The 23,753-nt window shown below is 40.5% G+C and overlaps 1 protein-coding gene across 1 annotated transcript in view; it reads left to right on the top strand.

Annotated features, from left to right (window-relative positions):
• Igf1r (insulin like growth factor 1 receptor) overlaps window positions 1-23,753 on the top strand; it is a 300,293-nt gene that overhangs the window by 260,584 nt on the left and 15,956 nt on the right. Inside the window, exons 11-19 of the mRNA XM_026394732.2 lie at window positions 3,382-3,665; window positions 5,275-5,411; window positions 5,867-6,026; window positions 10,239-10,341; window positions 10,896-10,966; window positions 16,068-16,297; window positions 16,582-16,692; window positions 20,113-20,272; window positions 23,040-23,169. Coding sequence (XP_026250517.1) covers window positions 3,382-3,665; window positions 5,275-5,411; window positions 5,867-6,026; window positions 10,239-10,341; window positions 10,896-10,966; window positions 16,068-16,297; window positions 16,582-16,692; window positions 20,113-20,272; window positions 23,040-23,169 — 1,386 coding nt within the window. The remainder of the gene's footprint in view (window positions 1-3,381; window positions 3,666-5,274; window positions 5,412-5,866; window positions 6,027-10,238; window positions 10,342-10,895; window positions 10,967-16,067; window positions 16,298-16,581; window positions 16,693-20,112; window positions 20,273-23,039; window positions 23,170-23,753) is intronic.

Genomic DNA, 23,753 nt, shown 5'->3' with positions numbered 1-23,753 from the left:
TTAGAAAGTGTTACTAGTCCATTTTCTGTTACTGTAATAAAATACCTGAGGCTCAGTTTTAGAGGAGAGAGCAAAAGTTAGCAAGATGCCAGAAAGATTCAGCAGTTGGCCTTGCTCCTTTTTAACAACTCACTTTTGCAAAAACAGCTAATTTACTCCTTGAGACCAGCATTAATCCCTTCTGAGAGCAGTGCCCTCAGTGACCTAATTATTTCACAATAGGCCTGCCTCTTAAAGATTCCACCACGTCTTATACGACCTTACTGAGGACTAAGCTTCCGATACAAGAACTCTCAGTGGACAAACCATAATAATGCAAAGGTTTTGCTGAAAGGCCCCTGGCTTTCAATTATAGTCACAAGACAATATCTTTTTTGTCATCAGAGGTAGAACACCAGACTAAGTGGTGTGAAGGTGGTCATTAAATTGACACATATTGACACAGATGTTATTAATGCAAATCATTTATTTATTTATTTTAATTATTTATTTGTTTATTATTTCTTACATACATCACAATAGAGGAATGCAAAGCATTTATATTGTTGGGTTTAAAATAAGTTTCCTCTGTGCCACATCCCATAGCATGACTCTCTCTCCCAAAATAAGTCCAACTTAGTTCTCTCTTTTCATGGGAAGAATACCCATGTTTTGTCCATGCTAAGAGGCCACAATTTGTAAGAATTTTCATTGGTTTTTGCCTCATAATGAGGCATAAATCTGATATTCATGTAAGTTCTGAGAAGATTCACATAAAGAGGTATTCAAATGACAGAATAACTGAATCACCAAGTCTCATTTCTTGTTTTTACAGCTGTACCAAAAACTTTTGATTCCTTTCAATCCATTCTAAGAACAATTTATTTGGGAGCTAAAATCAAATAAGTCAAATACAGTCCCTTCCACATGGTCCCATGTGTCCTTTGTGTTTGAAATAGAATGGAAGGTAGAGTTTGTCAAGTTTCCTTCTGAAGTCAGTGTTGGGTGGTAAACACCTTTCCTTTACCACCATCTTTAATTTTCAAATACTTAGTTTGCTTTATCTAACTAAAACACAGATGTTGAGAAATAAATGTTTTCCAATAGGAGTAAGTTGCATCATGGAATAGAGTGAGGAAAGTTGGCAGTATTTCTTATTGGTCATGCCATTGGAATGTAGCTATGACAAAGAATTATGTATGGGCCATTTTGCTTACCTGAGCCTGTACCTTCCTGCTAATGTTCTTTGTTGCCTACCTCCCTCAACCCCTGACTTGAAGTCCATAGCAGTAGCTATGTGGTCTCCAAAAGTGTGGTGTTTATAAATAAGTAAACTGTTAAGTACTTAAATGGTGTAATACCATTTCAACAGGAGTGGCTGGGGGAGGGCATAGACCAGAACCATTTTTGCAGTAGATCAAATCTAAGCAGCTTCTTACTTGTAAACTTAAGTGTGTGTTGTGTTGGTTTTCAAGTAAGGGCAGAAAATTTGTTGGTAATGTGTTGAAAAAGATCTCCCTAGCAATAAATGTTGTTTCTTGTGTCCTTTCCTTCCAAGAAGGTAGGTGGTTGGTTGGTTGTTTTTGCACAATGCAAGAATGGTGAGTTATTAACTTCATTAACCCTAATCCTTCCTTCCCCAGCATTATAAAAACAAATTCACATGCCCCTGATATTGTAGGTTGCAACCTTTTGGAATGAGCTTAACTATTGGGTGGTTTCTGCCTTTAATGGTGTCCAAGTATCACTATACAAAGAAAAACCATGTGTTCTGCTGAAAAATCCATGGGCTGAGCAGACAAGGGAACCCATGGTCTTTTCTCCTGGCCTCCTACCTTCCAGATTTAGGCCTAGGGACCAGAAAGAGGCTTGTGAGGCATCCACTGAACTTTCACATATCTTCCGGGATGCCTTCTTCCCTGGGTGAACTTTTTTCCCTGCTACTGCTCTCCCTCATACATGAGGCTGACAAGCTTCCTATATTCTGAGCTTTCTCATTTTTTTTTAACTCTTACTTTTCTTACCAGGCAAGGTTTATTTCATTTGCTCCCAGCTACCCTTTGCCCATTCATAAGACAAGCAGCCAGCCAGTAGCCTCATACCCTATTTCCTTCATGGTGCATGGCTAACCTAAGGGTGGTTGGTGTGCTGTCTGGATGTTCCTCTCATGCTGTTCAGTTTTCTTGGTTCCTTTAAAAGTTAGGAGGCTGGTTTTTGTTGTTGTTTGTTTGTTTGTTTAGTTTGTTTTTTTTTTTGTTGTTTTTTTTTGGTGGTGCTGTGGATTGAACCCAGGGCTTGTGCATGCAAGGCAAGCACTCTACCCACTGAGCTATACCTCCAGCCCAAGGAGCCTGTTTTTAAGGTTTCTGAGGGAAGCCCCTTTTTCTAGAGCCCATCAAAACATCAATTGGAGAGTCACACCTTCATCTGCCCTTTTGGGTATTATTGTTCTTCCCTGAGGATTTTATGCATTCCCTTTTTCTTTGTTGTTGTTGTTGTTGTTTCTGTTTCAAGCCCTACTCAAATCTGTGACAAAGGCTGAGTCTTGAGGAGGCCACAAGGCCCACTGCTGAGAGGGAGGCAAAGCTGGGCTCCAGAGATTTACAGGAGTAAGGCCTGCACCAGGGATTTAGGGTGGGACTTTCTTTTTCTTTTGTTTGTTTTTGTTTGTTTTGTTTTGGTACTGGGGATTGAACCTAGGGGTACTTAACCACTGAGCCAAGTCCCTACCCTTATTTATATTTTATTTAGGGACAGGGTCTTATTGAGTTACTTAGGGTCTCACCAAGTTGCTGAGGCTGGATTTGAACTTTTGATCCTCCTGCCTCAACCTCCTGAGCCATTGGGATTATAGGTGTGTGCCACTGCTCCCAGCTAGGGTAGCATTTTCAATTAGCAGGATTCTCCCAAGAAAGGATCCTGGAGTTCAAGCACTTGCTTACTGCTCAAATCGTGGCATCTTTATTTTATTTCAGAGGGAACCAAAGAAGCCACTATTACAGGCCTTTGAATTCCTTCTGCCCCATCTAGCTGAGGCCTGAGCAACCACATCACCTCTCCCCTCATAAATCTTAGTGCAACTAGTAGATTTGACCCCTACATATTTAACCACAAGGTCTGTGACCAGATGGCACTGATCAAACAGTGAAGATACTGCCTAGCTCAGGGTGGCTCTGGGATTTAGTAAGAAGCATATGTGCTGTTCCTGAGGGGTAGAGTTGAGAAAGCAAGATAAATAAGGAAATCCCCATGTTATTTGTTGGTTCTTACCCAAAGGGGTTAAGTAGTTCCTTTTGTTACAAGGGTTAGATTTTTCTTTTCTGATATTCTTTCTTACTCTAGTCAAAGAAAAGACAAAAGAGGCAGAAACACTTATAAGCCAAGCTTCTCTCTTCCTTGCAGACCTGAAAGGAAGCGGAGAGATGTCATGCAAGTGGCCAACACCACCATGTCCAGCCGAAGCAGGAACACCACAGTGATGGACACCTACAATATGACAGATCCAGAAGAACTTGAGACAGAGTACCCTTTCTTTGAGAGCAGAGTGGATAACAAGGAGAGAACTGTCATCTCTAACCTCCGGCCTTTTACTTTGTACCGCATTGATATTCACAGCTGTAATCATGAGGCTGAGAAGCTGGGCTGTAGTGCCTCTAACTTTGTCTTTGCCAGAACCATGCCTGCAGGTATGGTTTGGTCCAGCTAGCCCCACTGCTGACTCAATCACAGCTTAGTAGAGAAGGTTGTGTTTTGTGGACATGGGGTCTTAAATCCAGGTTGACAACTCTGAGACTCAGTCCTACTAAGGAATATGTATGTGGTCATTAGTAGACAGCCTGGTAGACCAGCTGCCCAGGAAATGGAGCTCATGCTCTCACTGTGATGTCATTCCTATCTCAGGCTCTCCAAAGAAAATACTGGAGAGCTAAGAGCTCCCTGTAGAGTCCCCTCTCCTCTGCTTGGCTCACATTTGCATTTGCATAGTCCCTGGCCTCATAAACTATTCTTCCCTTCTGCATTCTCATAGTTTCTGTATGATCTCCTGTTGACTACCTGGATCCCAGAGTGACCATTACTCCTCAAGTCACTATTAGAGTAGCCAGTGGTCCTGCTTATTTGAATATGCATTTCCCTTGTATGTTAGACACTGCCTGTTGCTCAGACAACCATTCATATCTTTGAAGATGAATGAACTGCCCAGCCCTCACTCCTGCAAGAGGCTTCAGGCAGTAGAAAGGGCATGGAGGCGACTTAAGTCTGGGAAGGGAGGCTTCCTCTACATAGTTTTGGCACTGACATGTAACATTCCCTGGCCAGTCCTCAGCCTCCAGTGCCTCAGTATCCCCAACACTCTTCTAACATAGACCAGCTAATCTTTTGTACTAAGGATTGAACCCAGGGGTGCTTTACCACTGAGATATGTACCTCCAATCTTTTTTTTTTTTTGTGTGTGTGTGTGTGTGTGGTGCTGGGGATTGAACCCAGGGCCATGTGTATGCACTCTACCAACTAAGCTATATCCCCAGCCCTATCCCCCAGTTCTTTTTATTTTTTGTTTTGAGACAGGGTCTCAGCAAATTGCTTAGAGCCTTGCTAAATTGCTGAGGCTAACCTCGAATTTAGAATCCTCCTGCTTCAGCCTCCCAAGCCACTGGGATTACAAGTGTGTGCCACCATGCCCAGCCCAGCTAATTTGTAGACATCTTTGTCAGTAGTATTTTCCATGACTTTGGCTTACTACATTACTTTAGAAAGAGGGGTCAGTACTGAAGGAATAGATGATGGCAGGGTCAGCTCACTTGCTCTCAGCACCTGTTTCTTAGTAGTATCTTCACAGACTGACTTTGTGGCCATCCCTCACATACAACATAAAACTTGTAATTGCCGTGTATATGTGGCCCGTGGAGGATCCGTGTCACAACCTGGAGGCTCCATGCACTACTTCAGCTTGTCAACACCCTTTCAGTGTTTTGTTGTTTGATGGGCTCTTTCTTCAAGAGGTAGAAGTAACAGAAAAAGAAAATTACTTATAGTGCCAGGAAGTTTTTATGCTTGGTCACAGGCGCTTCTGGTGGGGGACTTGTGGCATCTTGAGATTCATGAGTCATCAGGTAGGTCCAGTTTCTAAACCTGTGTTGTGTGTGTAAGCAGCCAACTCAGGAGGAGCCCACATGATCACTGTCCACAGCCACGCCCCCACAGATTTGGGGAGGAGGGTTCTCAGGTGACTCAGCATTTGTCACCCTCTTTGGGGACCTGAATCCAACTTTGTCCCTTATTTAAATTGTTGTACAGAAGGAGCAGATGACATTCCTGGCCCAGTTACCTGGGAGGCAAGGCCTGAGAACTCCATCTTTTTAAAGTGGGCAGAACCTGAGAACCCCAATGGATTGATTCTAATGTATGAAATAAAATACGGATCACAAATTGAGGTGAGACTGGGGCTTTCCTTTGCAGCTGCATGTATTTCCATCAGGGTTGATAGCATGTGTAATGTTATACTCAATTTACTTGCTGTTAGCTTAGCTTCAAACAATAAGATTGGGTGGAAAGTTGGTGAGGATTTAGGTCTTTCCAGCAGCTCCATGCTTACACAAGGAGCTAGAATGCTTCTCATCCTCAGAATAGTTTCATTGTAGAAAATTATCTCATGACATAGGTTAGGTCAGTCAATAATTTTTAACTCTCCTAAAGTTCTTTTGGGTTCCAAAGTGTTTGATTACAGTTTTGGGATACTGTTTAAATGACTTGAGGGAGGATCATTTTGGGGGGTGGGGCTGGTCAAAGATTGGGCAGCTAGAGTCACCGAGGTAGCAAGTGAGCTGGCAAGTGCCAGATATCTACTATGTTTGTAGGCAGTTGATGCATGTGTTTTATTTCCCCTCAGGATCAGCGAGAATGTGTGTCCAGACAGGATTACAGAAAATATGGAGGGGCCAAGCTCAACCGGCTAAACCCAGGGAATTATACTGCCCGGATTCAGGCTACCTCTCTCTCTGGGAATGGGTCATGGACAGATCCTGTGTTCTTCTATGTCCCAGCCAAAAGTAAGGCTATTGAAAGAGTAGTGTGATAAAACTGAAAGCTGGTCCAGAATTCAGGAAGGCTGGGTTGCTAAGGATAAAATGGAGTAGACCAACTCTCAGAAGTGTCATGCTAAAAAGCCAGTGCCTTGTCTGGGAAATCAGTCTAGGGGATTGCTGGACTTTGAGTCCCTACCTCATGTGACTGGTTGGAAGAGGGTCTGAGCTCCCCTTTTTGGAATGGTGCAACCACTGCAACCACTGTTGAGCCAGTAAAGACCTCTGCTTTCACTTTGGTCTATGTTCAGAGCCATTTTACATGCTAACCATAGTTAATAATAATGTATTATATTCTTGAATATTATTAAGAGAATAGATTTTTAAGTGTTCTCACCCCCCAAAATGATAATATGTGATGTAATGCATGTTAATTATCTCAATGCATACATATTTCAAAGCATGATAAATACATATGTGATTTTATATGTCAAAATAAATAGATATTTTCTTTAAAAAAAATAAAACAAGGACTGTAGTAGTTTAGTCAACACTGAATGTTCAGAGATATACATGATTATCTGAAAATCCTCTATGACAGATAGCAAAAGGATAGGAGTGAATAGAATTGTAAACTGAGGTGATAGTTTATGTATCTGGCACTATGCTGTCCCTGAGTTCAGGTTTCAAAGGTAAACAATTGCTTAGGCAGATAATTTTGTCAGTTAAAATAGTCTGAATTCTCCCATTTAGTCCACTTAAGCTAGTCTGACCAGTTAGCTTATATGACTTTTCATTACTGTGACAAAATATCTGAGATAATCTATTTATAAGGAAGAAAGATTTATTCTGGCTTATAGTTTCAGAAGATTCAGTCTATGGGCAGTTAGCTTCATTACTTTTGGATGTGTGGTGATGCAGTATATTATGGTAGGCCGTATGTGGTGAAGCAGAGCTGCTCACCTCTTGCTGGTTGGGAAGCAAAGATAGACTGGAAGGGACTGGGGTCCCAATATCCCCTTCAAGGCACACTTCCAGTGACCTAACTCCCTCTCGCTAGATTCTACCTCCTAAAGATTCTACCACCTCCCAATAGATGCTCCAAACAAAAAACTAAAGAAGCTATAGAAGTAAAAAATACAATTGATAATTTAGACTTAACAGACATAGAATATTTCATATATCAATGACTGAATACACTTTCTTAGCAGCACATGTAGCCTTCTCTAATATAGACCATGTTATGTAAACTATCACATACGTTCACATTCAATTATAATATTACCTTAATATATTTTAACATCTGTAAGATTATTTAGATAGCTCTCTTTCCATTGATATTAATTTTTGTGTTCTTGCTTATTTTCTTGATTAGATTTATCAAATTTTAGCTGTATTATTTCTTATTTTGTATATTTTAAAATAATTGACATGTGAATTTGGGGTTCTATATATCTTATGGTAATTGATTACTAATGGAAACCCAGTCTGCATGATTTCAAATTTTAAAAAAAAAGTAATGGAAATGCTTTTTTATTAACTATATTGGTTACATATATGTTGAAACTGATCAAATTGCATACTTCAAATATGTGCATTGTATTGTACTTCAATTTTATCTTAATAAAGTTATGGGGGGGGTGGATATTCTACCACTTCCAAATAGCACCACAGACTGGGAGCTTAGCTTTCAACACATGGGCCTTTGTGGAACATTTATCCAAACTACAGTTTATGCCACTTTTCCAGTACCTGGAACTCTAACAACATTCATATAACCTTCACCAAAGTGGTGGCTTTTTCCCTCTCCCTCAATCCCCAGCATCCCCAAGGATTAGAACCTAGGCCTGGGGTCTTGGTATTTGGCTGTGATCTATGAAGCAGCATCCTTGGCTTCAGGGCTTAGTGAACTTGGCTTTTCTTCAGAGAGGTCATGTTCATTTCTGCCTTTTCTGTTCCTTATGTAACCCTGTGAGTGCCAGGATGCCACTGGGGAACCCAAGAGTTCCTCTGATGGAGTTTCTCCAGCAGAAGTTGGCATGAACTGCAGGGAAATTGAAACCACATGCCAGTTTTGCTGCTGGGAAGCTTTTCCTTATGTCAGACAAGACTCTCCCACTACAGTTTAGTCTCATTTCCTCCTGTTTAATCCTCAGAGGAGATGGAAGCTTTGGAAGCTTTCTGGCACTTGCTATCTTTTTAGGAACTCTGCATGTGCATGAATACTATTAAATTATCCCCCAGACTTCCCTTCTCCAGATTAAATATTCTCAAGTCTTTGGCCTTTTTTTGCAGCCCAGTTGCAGAGATCAATTTTCTAACCATTTAATCATTTTGTTCTTCTCTGGATATGATCCAGTTTCTCCATGTGCCTGTTGAAATGTGAAACTTAAACACAGTACAACCTGACCAGTAGTACAAGTGATATAAATACAAGAAATAGTCTATGGGCTAGTTCTAGTCTAAGGGGAAACAAAGAAGCCTCCTAGCTTCTGATACCTCATGAATATTTTGAAACTTGCATTCATTTTGAAAGATACTTGATAAATATATTTTTAATGTAAAAAAAAATTGGAAGCATCCTTAATAGTCTTTAAAGAGAATATATGTGTTTTTATTTTAAAGAGAAATGATAATAACAGATTTTAGTAGCAAAATAATCATTGACTTATGGTCCTCATAACTTGGTCCCCAGTGAATTCAAAGCCCATTTCCAAGTAGACATCTCTATTTGGATGTCCATTGAGTACCTCTTGCTCCTTGTGCACAAAACCAAAATCTAAATTCCTGTCCTTAAAACACACACCTCTTTTCTCCTTGGTTTCTTAGCTCAATCAGTAGCCCTGATCACACAAATAAGGAACTTCACAGTTATCCTTCATTCTTCTTTCTCTCCAACCACTCATTTTTCATTCCAATCTAAGTCATATGGATTCTCTCTCTGCCTCTTAAATGTCTCTGGAACCCAGCTTCCCTGTTACCACCTCCACTATGGCAGATCAGAGCCTGCTGGTTGCTTGTGTTCTGGTGGTATTTTGAGGTGTGGCTGTAGAAAGCCTGGCTTCCCATCTTGGAACCATGACTTACCAGCTACCCCTATGACCTTGGAAAGGCAAGGTTATCTCTGTAATCTGGCTTGTTTATAGAAAAGGAGCAGTGATTTCTTCCTGAAGTCAGAACTGAGTACCACAGAGCATCCCCAGAGGTTGCAACATATTTTCTCCCAATTCTCCAAGACATGGCAGTGGAGAGGACCCCAGTCTGTTCTTGGACCCCAGCACATGAATCTGATCAGTTCACTGCTGGTTTTGAAAACTTTTGTTGACTCCTTTAAATCTGAATGATGGAGTTGAAACCACTTGGTTTGGTCTAAGCCCCTGGTGAGCTGGCCCTGGCTTCTCTCCAGTGTCATCTTTAAGCCATTCCTCTGCTTATAAAATCATTTATCCCAAGGAAAGTGTATCTTTCTCTTTCAAGACTCAGGCTAAAGAAATTTTCTCCTATGGAGCTTCCCTTAACTCCCCTTTCTCCTCTCCCTTGCTCTCTGTATCCTTGCCATTATGTGTGGTCTACTTTTCTCTACCTTTTGACATGATTTCCTGCATCTGGCAGAATTTTCAGGGGTACACATCTAAATCCCTTTTGCCCAAATTTATCATCTGTTATACAAGTCTGGTGACAAGTGCACTCATGGTCTCAAGACTTTAACAGGTCTCAAATGATTGTGAAAATTTAGAGCAGCATTGGCAAGGGGTACCATCTGGTTATTTTAAAATTTTCACGGAATTATGTTAACAGGTAAAGGTCAGTATATATATATAAGTAAATGTTATTTCAGCAAATGTGTGTGTGTCCACTAAGAATCATTAAACTGCGTACAGAGACTCCTTCAGTCCATCATTTAAGCTATTAAATCAGAATATACTGTGTTAAAAAAATAAACATATACCTCATTCTACATGTAACTTTTTTTTTTTTTTTTGCAGAAGTGGGAATTGAACCCAAGGGTGCTCTACCACAGAGCTATATGCCCAACCCTTTATTTCCTCTTTTTTCAAATATTCCATTTGTTTGCTTTGCTATTTCTGATACCATTTACCTTCAGGAATTCCTAGTGTTCAATAGGAGAGTACAAAAGCTTTTAGGGATTTTTTTTCATATTTCTAAATGAATTTGAAAGATAAAATGAGCAGATTGTTCACCTAATGACATCATATCATGTCCTTCTCATTTCTGCAGCAACGTATGAGAATTTCATCCATCTGATCATCGCTCTGCCGGTCGCCATCCTGTTGATCGTGGGAGGGTTGGTGATAATGCTGTATGTCTTCCATAGAAAGAGGTGAGCACTGAGGCCAATTTAAGACAATTTTTGCAGCCAAGTGGTTTGATGATTTGAGCATGAGCAAAGGTCAGCTCTTTCAGGAAATATTATACAGAGTGGAAAACTTTATAGTCAAACTTTCTTCACAGGAGAATAGAACATTTTCTAATGATTTAACAACAACAAAAAGAGTTATTTTTTTCATATCCCTCTTCCCTTCATTGGTTTCTCTGATGCACAGGTTATGCTGGCTAATGTGGAGCTTTTCCACACATACCCCCCCCCCATCACATAAACTGTGTTATTTCCATTGAACAAGGAAACTACTATTTCTTAAAAATCTCTGATCTGAGGCCACCAAAGAAGCCAAAAGATGTGTCCTCAAATATCTACTGGCCCTAGACTGAACTGGGGGTGCAGACCAGAGCTCCTGTTAGCAGTTAGCACTCTTCCCTTTCTTTCTCAAGATACTTCATGAAACAACAAATAAATCAGATGTAACAAAGATGAAAATATATCCAGAAAGATGGAGAATAGGGTTTCTTAACCTGAGTTTTCTCATTTCTTGGCAGGAATAACAGCAGGCTGGGGAATGGAGTGCTGTATGCCTCTGTAAACCCAGAGTACTTCAGCGCAGCTGATGGTAAGAGTCTTACCCAGGGTCTCTGGCGGGGGGAAGTCGGGAGCTGTCGGGAATGTTATTAACTGGGGAAGAGGTTTGTGTTATTTTGAGGTAACTTTGCCCAGGATCCATCTTTGATAACCTAAATCAATCTATCTATCTATTTTTTAGCAGCTCAGTGCATTTGTCAAAAATTTTGAGACTGTGTTGGATACCCCAAGGAAAAATAGGCTTTAGAAATAAATGTCACGAGCACAGTAATCAGTTTATTTAGTTCCTTAAAATTTTATGCCAGAATGAAAGAAATTTTCTGTTAACATGTAATCATAGAATGTGCTGCAGATGATAAAACAGTCCTTTTAATTCTGTTTTTGCTAGATGGTCAAGGCATTCCAGTTATCTCTGGCCATTAAGGGCTGCTCTGGTTTATCTTAGAATTCTTCTGTCATTCTCTCCTGAGGAGGGTAATACAGTTTTTTTTTTTTTCCTGATTCACATTCCCTTTGTTAATACCTAATGAAAGTCACTTAGTTAAATGGCACAGAAAGTCTGACTTGGAAGCTGGATTGTACTCAATGGTTATTTCCCTTCCTCCACCCCACCCCCACTTTTTAGCTTTCTTTTCTTGCTAGTACACACAGGATGAGCTTGCTCTCACCAGCCCTTCCTGCTGCGTCTTGTTGGCATGCAATGTAGTCAGTGTGGAAGAGGACCCTAGGGTCCCTGGGGCAACCAAGGAAGCTGGCCCATAGGATGGGTTGTACCAGGCTTGTCAAATGAATAATCAAGTGCATAACATTCGGGGAGTGTTCAGAAAAAAAATGTTTACTACTTTCCTGCTTCAGGAGAAGTGGAAGTAGATATGCCGGAAATGTGAGATAAGGAGTTGTGATTATTCTAATCAATTATCCTGATCAAATGAGAAAGCATAGGAAAATACTTTGGTAATTTTAAAGTACTGTGTAAGTTGTGTATGGTTTACTATGATTTCTGTAATCATTTCTAATTCAATTATGTTTATAGTAGAGCTGATCAAAAACAGCCCCTTCTGAATGGGAATTGGGTACAGAATAAGTACATTATTCCTATTTACATAAAGATCTCAAAAAGTTGGTTTTTAGCAGATATTTATGTTTGTGTGTGTGTGTGTGTGTGTGTGTGTGTGTGTGTGTGTGTGTTAGACACAGAGGACATTCCAGAAGGATGAACACCACACTTATAAGAACAGTTACTTACAAAGAAGATCCTTCTCTTTTAAAAATAATGAAAACAGGGGGTTTGGGTATCTAGAATACTTGTCTAGCATATTACAGGGCCCTGGATTTAATCCCCAGCTTTGCCAAAAAATGAAAAAGAAAAACCAGCAAGATGATAGGTCTTCATTGGTTATACTAAAAATAGCATTTTAACTTTTATTTTATTTTATTTATTCATTATTTTTGAGACAGGGTCTCTCTTAGATGCCCAGGCTGCTGTGGAACTCCTGGGTTCAAGTTATTCTCCTACCTCAGTCTCCCCCATAAACTTGGGATTACAGGCATGCATCACCAGCCCAGCTCAATAATTGCTTTTTGAAAAAGAACAAGAAAAGAAATCAAATCAGTAAAGGTGTTCTCCCAGACAATGGGAAGACACGGGGACAGTGCAAGGCCACCTCTCTTCTCTGAAGATTATATAAGACTATACCACAGAATCTACTGTATTTTTAAATAAAGCATTGAAAGTGGGCATTTTCAGCTTTAATGATGAAATATACAAGAAGTTTACAGAAAGTATTAATACGATAAAGTAAGGCTCTGTAACAGTGACTTGAATTCAAATTTTGTGTCCTTAACAGAATGCTTTCATAATATGTCATAGTTCTTCAAAACAAAACAGAAGCAAACTTATTGCCACCCACACCAACAGGTGGAAACAAGTCACCTCATTTGAACTTAATTTATTCAGCCTTTTGACAAATACCACATAGCCATTTTCCTCAAGGGAAAATAAAATGACACTGCATTTCAAAGGTGCTTAAAAACTTCTTTCTCCTAAAGCTAATCTGCATGTCACCATTCTCCAGACTACATTGAAAATCCCCTACAGGAAAGTGCTGATAACATTGTGCATGTTTATAAACCGCTACTGGCTGGTGGGGCTTAGGACTGCTGGTTAAAGTCTGAACTCTTGGGTTGAGTTTAAAGAAAAGGATTGAGGGCCTTGACTTCTGGGACCTCCCACAGAATGAATGTGATTGGTTTTAACTCCATGTTCTGTGGCACACCACTTAGTTAATTCTGATTAAAAGCCAGCCTGGATCTTCAGAGATAAATGGATAGAGACAGTGACTCTTTATACCTTCAGAGGGTATTGTGAAGAGCTGTATCTCCTGGCTGCCTTACATCCTTATTCCCCCTAAGCAAGCTTTAGCCTCCTCTTTAGGAGTGCTAACTGCCTCAGCCCTACAGAGGCCATTTGAGAAATTCCTGAGCACATATGTATGATGAAACATAGAAATGTGTATGGAAAAAAATTTAAGAAACTTAATCTGTTAGACACTCCTCAAAGTATAAATTGGTGATATCTCCTGGGCCTCATTGATAGTAAACATTTTTCCTTTAAGACATCACTAAAGGTAAATACTTGATGTGGGGATTGCCACACACAGTTGTCAGCTACTGGTCTATCCCATCCAGGTGCAGACCCAAGGTCAGTCTCTGAAAACACAAAAGCAAATACAGGCATGAACCCCACTTCTAGTCCTCTATTTCTGAACCAGGACCACTTCCTTCCTGCCAGGCAGAATCTGTTGACTACTTCCCCTCAGGCAGAGACCTTAGCTCACAGCACTTAGGAGATCATGGTTATAATTGAAATTTAATGCAGATCTTATGGACTAGGTTGATTTTATTTTAATTTTTATCCTACCCATTGGAGCTGTAGAATGGGACCATTGTTTGATTTTTCTTTCTTTCTTCCACCCACCTCCCCACTTTTTTTCCTTCTTTCTTCCTGCCTAGAATTATTTATTTTCTCAAACCAGATCAAATCTAAGCTGCAGAAGAAATCATATGCAAGCTCAGTATTTACCACCCCACCCCCAGCCCTTCACCGTGGTATCAAGGGAGTCCCTGGAATCACAGAGTCCAGGCCAAACCGCTACAGTCACTAGCAGTTCTCCCTCAGCACCAGAGCTCAGTTGCTTCTGTGCTTCACTAGTGATCCAGTGGCCAAAGGCAAGGCTGGGAGATGATATCTAGACTACAGAAGTCCTCCTGTTAGAAAGATGATGCAGTTCACATTAGTAACCTCACATTTCCTGGTAGCCATACTTTAAAAAAAAATGAAATAAATTTTAATAATGTTTTATTTAACCCAATATATCCAAAAATATCATCAGTTGAAATCAATGTAAAAGTTACTGAATTTTTTTTTTTTTTGCTAAGTCTTTGACATTTAGTGCGTATTTATACTTAGACATGTCTCAAATGGACTAGCCCCATTCAGTAGCACTTGAATAGACAAAACAGGCTATGCTGGAAACCCTTAACATCTCTTTTGGATGCATCTGAGAAGTAGGATGTTACCACCTCTCACATGCACCTCTGACTTTTTCCCCTTCCAGAATGAAAACTCTTGTCAGGGATATAGCTCAGTTGCTAGAGTATTTGCCTTGCATGCACAAGTCCCTGGGTTTGATACCCAGCACCAAAAACAGAATGAAAACTCTTCCCCCCTTTCCTACTACTACCCTCTTCCTCTGATTTCCTTTTGGATCCATTGATGAGGACAAGCAAACTTCAAACCCAGAATAATTCTTAACCATTTCACTCAATTTTTCTTTCTCCTGTGGTTAGCTTGCATTTTTTTTGTCGTGGTTTTGTTTTTGTTTGGGGGGGTGGAGGATTAATACTTTTTTTTTAAGATTGTTTTTGGGGGGGTGGAGGGTTAAAACTTTTTTTTAAGATTGTTTTGATGACTTCTTTTTTTCTCACTAAAACAGAGAAACATGTTTTATTATGAAGAACACCATCTCAGGTCTAGAGTTATGATTGTATTTTTGTTGTTATGGTTTAGCAGAATGCTCTTTGATTCATTGTACACAAATGGAGCACAATTTTTCACTTCTCTGGTTGTACATGAAGTAGAGTCATACCATTTGTGCAATCATATATGTACCTAGGGTAATGATGTCCATCTCATTCCACCATCTTTCCTACCTCCTCCCCTCTCTCCCTCCTCTTTACCCAATCGAAAGTTCCTCTACTCATCCCATGCCCCACCTCCATTTATGGATTAGCATCCATTTATCAGAGAAAACATTCGGCCTTTGGTTTTTTTGGGATTTGCTTACTTTGCTTAGCATGATATTCTCCAACTCCATCCATTTACCTGCAAATGTCATAATTTTGTTCTCTTTTAATGCTAAGTAATATTCCATTGTGTATAGGTGCCACAGTTTCTTTATCCATTCATCTATTGAAGATTGGTTCCACAGTTTAGTTATTGTGAATTATGGTGCTATATATATTGATGTGGCTGCATCACTGTGATGCTGTTTTTAAGTCTTTTGAGTATAAACTGAGGAGTGGGATAGCTGGATCAAATGGTGGTTCCCATTCCAAGTTTTCCATAGTGCTTTCCAGAATGGTTGTACCAATTTGCAATTCCACCAGCAATGTATCAGTGTGCCTTTTCCCCCACACCTTTGCCAATACTTATTGTTGTTTGTATTCTTGATAACTGCTATTCTAACTGGAGCGAGATGAAATCTTGACTAGTTTTGATTTGCATTTTTTCTAATTACTAGAGATGAAAGTGATGAAAATAAATAACCAAAAGGAACCACTGTTTGCTGTCCTATCCTAGGCTTCTTGCTTCCTTCTGGTTCTTGTATGTTGATAATAATCTTTGAATTATCTTGGAATCCTCAAAGATTTAGAATACCTGTACTTTGTGCAGTCTTACTCAAGTCATTGGCATGGGGACATTTTGGAGAAAGCCATGTGATTGTCTCCTGATAGGCTGTGGATTTTAGGAAGCAGCATCTTGCATTATTTGGCCTGAAGTTTCCCCCAAAAGCCGAATTCTGTATGGGGGCTGTTTTCCATGCCTTTTTCCATCCTGGTTTCTTCTCTAGTGTACATTCCTGACGAGTGGGAGGTCGCTCGAGAGAAAATTACCATGAGCCGGGAGCTGGGGCAGGGGTCCTTCGGGATGGTCTATGAAGGAGTTGCCAAGGGTGTGGTTAAAGATGAACCTGAAACCAGGGTGGCCATCAAGACAGTGAACGAGGCTGCCAGCATGCGTGAAAGGATTGAGTTTCTGAACGAGGCTTCAGTGATGAAGGAGTTCAATTGTCACCACGTGGTAAGAGAAGTTCCCTGAAAAGCCAAGGTCTGACAGAGGAAAAAAGCATCCCCAGAGAGCCCCAGTGTGTCTGTGGTGACACCTGTGGGTTTGGTGTCCCGCCCTCTACCTTCTAGTTATGTTACCCCATTGCCTCACCTGCAGAGCTTGGTTGGTAGATGTCCTGGTCCTCCCTGCTCCTGGCCACCAGGTCCCAGAAACACACAGACAATTTCAAGTAGCGTTGAGTAGTTGTGTGGACAACTCTTCCCCGACTGAGCTTTTCTCTTTTTGGTTCCTCACAGGTGCGGTTGCTGGGCGTGGTGTCCCAGGGCCAGCCAACGCTGGTCATCATGGAACTGATGACACGGGGGGATCTCAAAAGTTATCTCAGATCTCTGAGGCCAGAAATAGAGGTCAGTTTTGTTTTTCACCAACCTCACATGTTATCTCACCTGTAGAAAAATATTTTGTCCTTAAATCAGTTTACTTTTTAATCAGCCTCAAGTGTTTCTTGCTATAACCTTGGTTACAGTCCTTATGTAAAGGATTTCCCAACTATAGTCAGTCCTTGACTTTTTTGAGAAGGACTTGTCTGTCCTTTCTCAGATCACTGTCCACGTAAGCAGCTTTGTGCCTTTGTGACTGCATTTCCTCATATCCATCCATCAGGCCACGTTGGTGCCGCCCCCGTCCCTCGTAACGTTGCCTGCCAGCCTGCCCGCCTGCCCTGCTGCCAGGAGTCATCTCCTCCTCCACTAACTTCCCCGTGCACTTGTCTCATCTCCTAGCACAAATTGCCTCTTGTGGTTCTATGAGTATATCCCTTCTTCACCCATCGACTTCAGTTTTTTCATTGAGCATGTAACTCAGGTCTCATTTGTGGCAGGCATTCTTTCCATAAATGCTTGTTGAAGTTCAGTGTTAGGCTGGATGGATTTTTGCCCTTATCTTTGGAAAGTTGCTAGGGTGATTTCCCACCCAGTTCTGTACACAAGACATCCGCTTACTTGCAAGCCCACCACACATGCACACACATACATACATACACAGCCCTTCCTTTGCACCGTCAGTGGTCTATACCTTTGAGACTAGGAAGCAAGAGTTCTCAAACTTTGCATCTACATTTCAGGCTTGATCCTGTGTCTTGTTGCACTTTTGATATAATAATCATATCAGCTGCACAATGGCTGTTTAGTGTAATAAAAATTTCAACATGCTGGAGTCCTGTGTGTTAGTCATTGTGGTGTCTCCCCTTCTGTCCAATTAGCCCATGAGCTTTTTTTTTTTTTTAACATATGGAGACCTGACTTGCATTTTATGAATTTTAAGAGTAAGCTGGTAGATAAACACTGGGAAATAATCCCAGGAACACCTTTCTTTCATTGTGATGCCTCAGTGGGTTTCAGGTCCTCACTTTGACCCTGACCTTTGCTACTTATGAGTTAAGCATGATACCTGCCTGCATTGCCTGCATTCCCTAGAAACAGTAAGTCCCACCCACTTTTTTTAACCCCTTTTGCATTTCTGTTGCCACTCTGTTTTTGTTTTCTTCTTTTAATCCACAACCTGATCATCTCCCAAATGATAGTTCCTTCATATTAGTTCCAAGCACCTATTCACAAATGACCTCATTTATTTACAGCACATGGTATTTGGGATGTTTTGAGAGCCACCACCTGAGTATGGCCTAAGGCTCTGAGCAGGGTGGTTGATGCCTCTCCCAGCCTCTGTCCCTCCCAGCCTCTGTCCCCAGCACCCCTGCATGATAGTGCCTTTTCCTGGCTCACTTAAATCCATAAGCCCACATGCAGAAAACAAGCCTGATCAAGTAGGTGACTGGAGATGTGGCAGAATATTCATTATTTGCCTTCATTACTGGAGGTATGGTGGGATATTCACTACTTGCCTCATTCCAGGCATTCATCCTCCTTTTTCCCAGTTCAGGCAGAGAATAAAAATTTATAACATGGGTTCTTGGTGCTTGCTCCGCCACTGGTTACTACCTCTGGTCCTCAAACAGCTACTACAGGTTTCTGGGCCTCAGTTTCCTCATGTGTAAAGTAAGAGGGTTGGGAAGTAGTTACTGAAGTCCTTTTCAGATCTAAAATTCACCTTTAGATTTGTCAGATTTAAGTTTTGTCTAACTTATGTGAAGTATAAAAGTGAGTATTCAAACCATGCAGCTACATTAAATTCTACTTGCTCTCACCCACAGCCAGTTCAGATTTGCTTTTTTATACTGCTAAGTATAGGTGCACGTGTGCTTGTCTTCAGTAGCTCTCACCAAATTAAAGATTTGTGCTCTCTTAAGAAATATGAAATAATGGTAACACCATGAACTGACAAAATGTCAACCTTTTCTCCCAGTGCTTAAAATTAAGTTCTTTGTGTTGATTATTTCATATTATGAGTGACAACTTCATAGTAAACATCTGTACTTCATACATACTCCAATAACTTAACTGTTATGAGTCTTAACTTTGCATTTCACCTGCACACTTCCTGATTTACATGTTTAAAGCTCTGAAAAGGTTAAAAGGAAATGTTAGGTTCTAAGTGGGGAGAGCATGTCTAAAGAAGAGTCCTGTGTAAAAGGAGGAGGTGATGTTGGCTTTCCTCAGTGACATGATGTCGCTTCTCCAGATAACTGAGAGATGAGTATTTTGAGTCACAGAGACCATCTTGATAGCCTCTTCAGAACCCATATATGTCCTGGAATGTGGAGAACCAACCTAGAAGTGCTGGAAGGGTTGTTAACTGCTTCTAGATACTGGCTTTCAGTGGAAACAGCCCCTCACTGGGCAAGAGCCAACACCCTCTAAGCCTTGGTCATGGGCCAGTTGATCATCCCAACATCGGACTATGGTGGAGACCATGTGGAAGAGCCCAAGCAGGAGTCCAGGTAGTTGGATACCAGAGCCCTGGAAATTTCCCATGGCCCTCGTGGCCTGTGCTAAGAAGGCAATGTGTAGAACCTGTCAGCAAAAATGCCTTTGCAATAGGGAAAACAAGGTAAAATTTGTCTCACTAGAACCCCCAAAAGCTAGTTAACATTTAAACTATTGCGTTATGATAAGTTTTTACACTTTTTTTTTTTAGGATAGAGAGCTTGGGACATGTATTATATGACTCTTTTTTCCAAATGGATTTATTACTATTTGAGGGTAATTCTTTTCAATTCTAAAGTGAATGTTTTGCCCTCTCTGCAAAGAGGGGATGCTTATTCATATTGCTGGTCACTGTTTTACAATCTCCATGGTAGCTTCAGCTGGACTTCATTTGTTCGTAATGCCCACAGAAAATAGTAGTACAAAGTGAAGAAATAAATCTTCATATTTTTGTGCCTTAGAAGTAAGTGGAAAGGAAAGGAGTTAGACAATTCCTGACAGTGCTTATGTGGAAAACAAAGAGTCCATTTGGGAAGCACATTTCATATTTCTGTGTGGCCTTTGTGATGTGCTCTATTTCTGTTCACCTGTGCTTTGATTATGGAAATCAAAGGAACATTTAATCAAATAGGAATCTGAGTAACCAAAAATCCTTAATATCAAAAGTTGCCTTAACCAAAACAGAAAATCTTGGTCCCAAGGAGTATTAATTGGTATCTTCCTTGACAGCCCTGTGTGATATAATCAAGGAGCAAGGACATGACTTCACCACCAAGCAGATGTCATGGTCTTCATAACACATTCCTTATAAGCACTTCCTGATTTCTTTGCAGAATGACCGATTATGTTCAGATTGGACAAGGATGGATTTACAAACCCTAAAGAAACTTGAGGTAGATAAAATTCCTAAATTCTCAAGTGATTATTTTTTTTAATCTCTAACAGAATAACCCAGTCCTTGCACCTCCAAGCCTAAGCAAGATGATCCAGATGGCTGGAGAGATTGCAGATGGTATGGCATATCTCAATGCTAACAAGTTTGTCCACAGAGACCTTGCTGCCCGAAATTGCATGGTGGCCGAAGATTTCACAGTCAAAATTGGAGGTATGTTCTTTGCTCTCCAGATCTAAGCAAGAACAAAATCTCAGTGTTTTAGGGGCCTTGTGGTCATTAGCCTATCTATGGAGAGGTTTTCCAGCTCATCCCCTGAGTGCAAAAACAATCAGTATGATTGTCTTCAGTTGCTAGTCAGTTGCAAACCTACCCAGGCTGGCTCTAATCCTGAGAGCATGTGGACATGGTGGTCCAGGTAGCTGACATGGTCCCCGAGGTTCCACTCCTCCTAAAATTTTAGGGAAAATACTTCTCAACATTAATTACAAAAATAATCAAGACAGTGTCCACAGGTGATCTCAGCTGCAGAAAAGTCATCATCCAATCTTCCTGCAGTTTCCCTGACTTATAAGGGAAACTGCCTTCTCCCACAGAGTTTTCTAAGAAGTGAAGTGCCTCCACAGTGAAGCCCCTGCAACAGAGCAGGAATGGTGGCAGGGACAGTTACGGCAGTCCCTCAGTTGAGGAAGATCATGGCTTAATGGGTTTCATATTTGAGGTCCATCAGCCTTCATGCTGTTGACCTTGCTGTTAGGACAGTTATTGTTGTGATCTGAGCTGACCACACTACCAAGTAGACTCCGTGTTTCCACCGCTCACTACTGTAACAACAAAAAAAGTATTGGATTGAATCTCTGAAAGGCTGAAACTGTTTTCAGCCTTTTAGTTTGTTTTTGCTCTGGTCTTTCAATCTCCCTAACAAAAACATATAGTGTTGCTCAGGAAACCACCTGCTTTTACCATGACCTTCATCTTCCCACTATGATAGGATGATAGTTCATTAAAAAAAAAAAGAAAGAAATATTTATACTCAGAATCTGCAGAGAAGACTTAACATGCAAAGACAGCTACTTACAGTTTAACCTCTTTGTCTAGCTCTCAAACCTTGTGCTCTTAAGTGTTTGTCCGCATTTAGCAATACTTTTTTTTTTCTTTCCTTTAGCAATGATTTTTCAAATGAAATGTTTGGTCCCTAGTGAGTGGTTTCCAAAGCAGAGGTGAATGTCTTTATTTGGCATTTATTTACAGTATCTGGAGATGCTAGAATGTAACCGCATCATAGATCAGATATCATTTAGTCATTGGAGTTACACATCCAGGATCCCCCAGTGTGTCCCTAGACCTGGCCCCTTGAGGAATCCTCACATTTGGTGTCCCATGAAGCCCAGTTTGGCTGTGCAGCCCTTCAGGAGGAAGAAGGGGCCCAAGAGGCAGTCCTCCTTCCCCAACCCACTCACTTGAGGGACTTAGAATGTATCTTCTGCCCAGTGTGCAATGAGGCACCCAGTGAAGCTGAGGAGCAGATTCCTTCAGTCCTATGAGACTGGTTTTTCTTTTTAGAATCAAAAAATTTTAGTTGTATTTGGGAAGAGGATTTTTTTCTGGGATTTTATTCTTTTCCCTTTTTTTTTAATTTATTTGTTCTACTCAGTTATACATGACAGCAGAATGCTCTTTGATTCATTGTATACAAATGGAGCACAATTTTTTTACTTCTCTAGTTGTACCCAAAGTAGAGTCACACCATTCATGCAATCATAGATATGCCTAGAGTAATGATGTCTTTCTCATTCCATCATCTTTCCTATCCCCCTGCCCCCTACTTCTTTTCCAGTTTTTGACAGCAAAAGCAAATGCTCTTATTTGCATGTCACTGGATTAATTCAGAGATAAGACTTCGTTTGTATACTTCACAAGGTTTCATAAATATTTTCCCAGTGACCACTGTCTCATGGATTACAAGCATGACAAATAATTTCACTGGAGCCAACCTAATGGTCCTTAGCATGCAAGTAAATAATGTTGGTTAATGTCCAAGAAACTTTGTTCTCCTTGTGTTTTTGCTTTATAGCTTTACCTCTTTATGGCACAAGTTAGAGACATAATGGACATTTTTTAAAATCAGTGAAGCCCTTTCTCGGAGAAAGGAAGAGTCTATGTTAGAAAAGGTTGTATGATTGAGTAGAAAATCAAAATCCAACAAAAGAAGCAATAATTCAGGATTATAAAGCAAACCTGCCATCAAACATAATTCTGTGACATCTTCTAGAGACATAGAAAATGCAAGAATTTTTAAATATCATCTCTAGAGCACCTTATTGTACATTTTTTAAAATATTTATTTTTTAGTTTTAGGTGGACACAATATCTTTTATTTTATTTTTATGTGGTGCTGAGAATTGGACCCTGTGCCTTACGCATGCTAGGCGAGCACACTACCATTTGAGCCACATCCCCAGCCCTTATTGTACATTTTTGTACTGTGAATTGTTACAGGAAATATTGTCCCCTTTTTTAAGTAATGAAGTTCCTTGCTTTTCCCTGGCCATAGGCCTTGCTATCAAGTAAATGAAAGGCTACACTCTCTTGTTTCTTTGATCAGGTTTTAGAATTATATGTCACTGATCCTTAGTTTATGCAATACATATTTTCTTGATAAATCTTGGGACTGAATAATTTGTCAATGGTCTCTCATTTTAAATGCAGCAAGGGAATTAACTTCTTAAAGGAACCAGAGTATAAATGTATTTAAAAGCAGAGATTTCTTGATATTTTCTTGTTATGTGATTAATCACCCTTTACTATTCCTGCCTTATGAAATTGCAAGCCTTTATATTAGTCCATCTCAAAGTGGAGTAAGTCTATATGAACATAGAAGGGGTGAAGGGCCCTGTGCTTTGACAGTGACCATATACTTGCTTCTACCTTAAGAGCTGCTTCTGCAAGCATAACTGTGTGCTTTCTCTGCACCTTCCAGATTTTGGTATGACAAGAGATATCTATGAGACAGACTATTACCGGAAAGGAGGGAAAGGGTTGCTGCCTGTGCGTTGGATGTCTCCTGAGTCCCTCAAGGATGGAGTCTTCACCACTCATTCAGACGTCTGGTATGAGAGCCTTTTTTTGCAAGGCCAGCCCAAGGCATCCAGCCTTCACACATGCCACCAGTCAGGCTCAAGGGTTTTATTTTTTTTCCTGATCTCTGCTCATTGCTATCCATTTCCAGCTTTAGCTCAGTGTTTTATGGGCTAAAGCTGAAAATGACATTAAAGCTGGAAGTGTGGGCTTTGAAGTGGTCCTATTATTAGTGGGCTAGCTAAGGATAGAAGGGCATTTGTGGGACCAACTTTTTTTTTTTTTTTAGTCTTTAGCAGATGTTGATTGTATTTCTGGGAGCTGGGACATGCCAAAAGGTTTTACATCTCTTTGCTTCTCCCCTTGCCTACAACAGTAGATGGTGTGCCTGTGTGTGATGCATTTGCACATGTGTGTGCCTGTGTCACCTAATTGAACCTTCAGATTGCAGAGAACACTTTATTTAGACCCAAAGCTTATGTTTCTTGATGTGTTGATCTCCATCTGCTGTCTGTCTTCTCCCAATGGGTGTTCATGGCTTTGTCCCCATAGATGGTTATAGAAAGCAAAATACCTCCCTTAGTTATAAAAATGTCTTATGGTGGAAGATCATCAG

This window comes from Urocitellus parryii, chromosome 6 (assembly GCF_045843805.1).
Source record: "Urocitellus parryii isolate mUroPar1 chromosome 6, mUroPar1.hap1, whole genome shotgun sequence".
NCBI lineage: Eukaryota > Metazoa > Chordata > Mammalia > Rodentia > Sciuridae > Urocitellus > Urocitellus parryii.
This window is presented reverse-complemented; position numbering and strand designations above follow the sequence as displayed.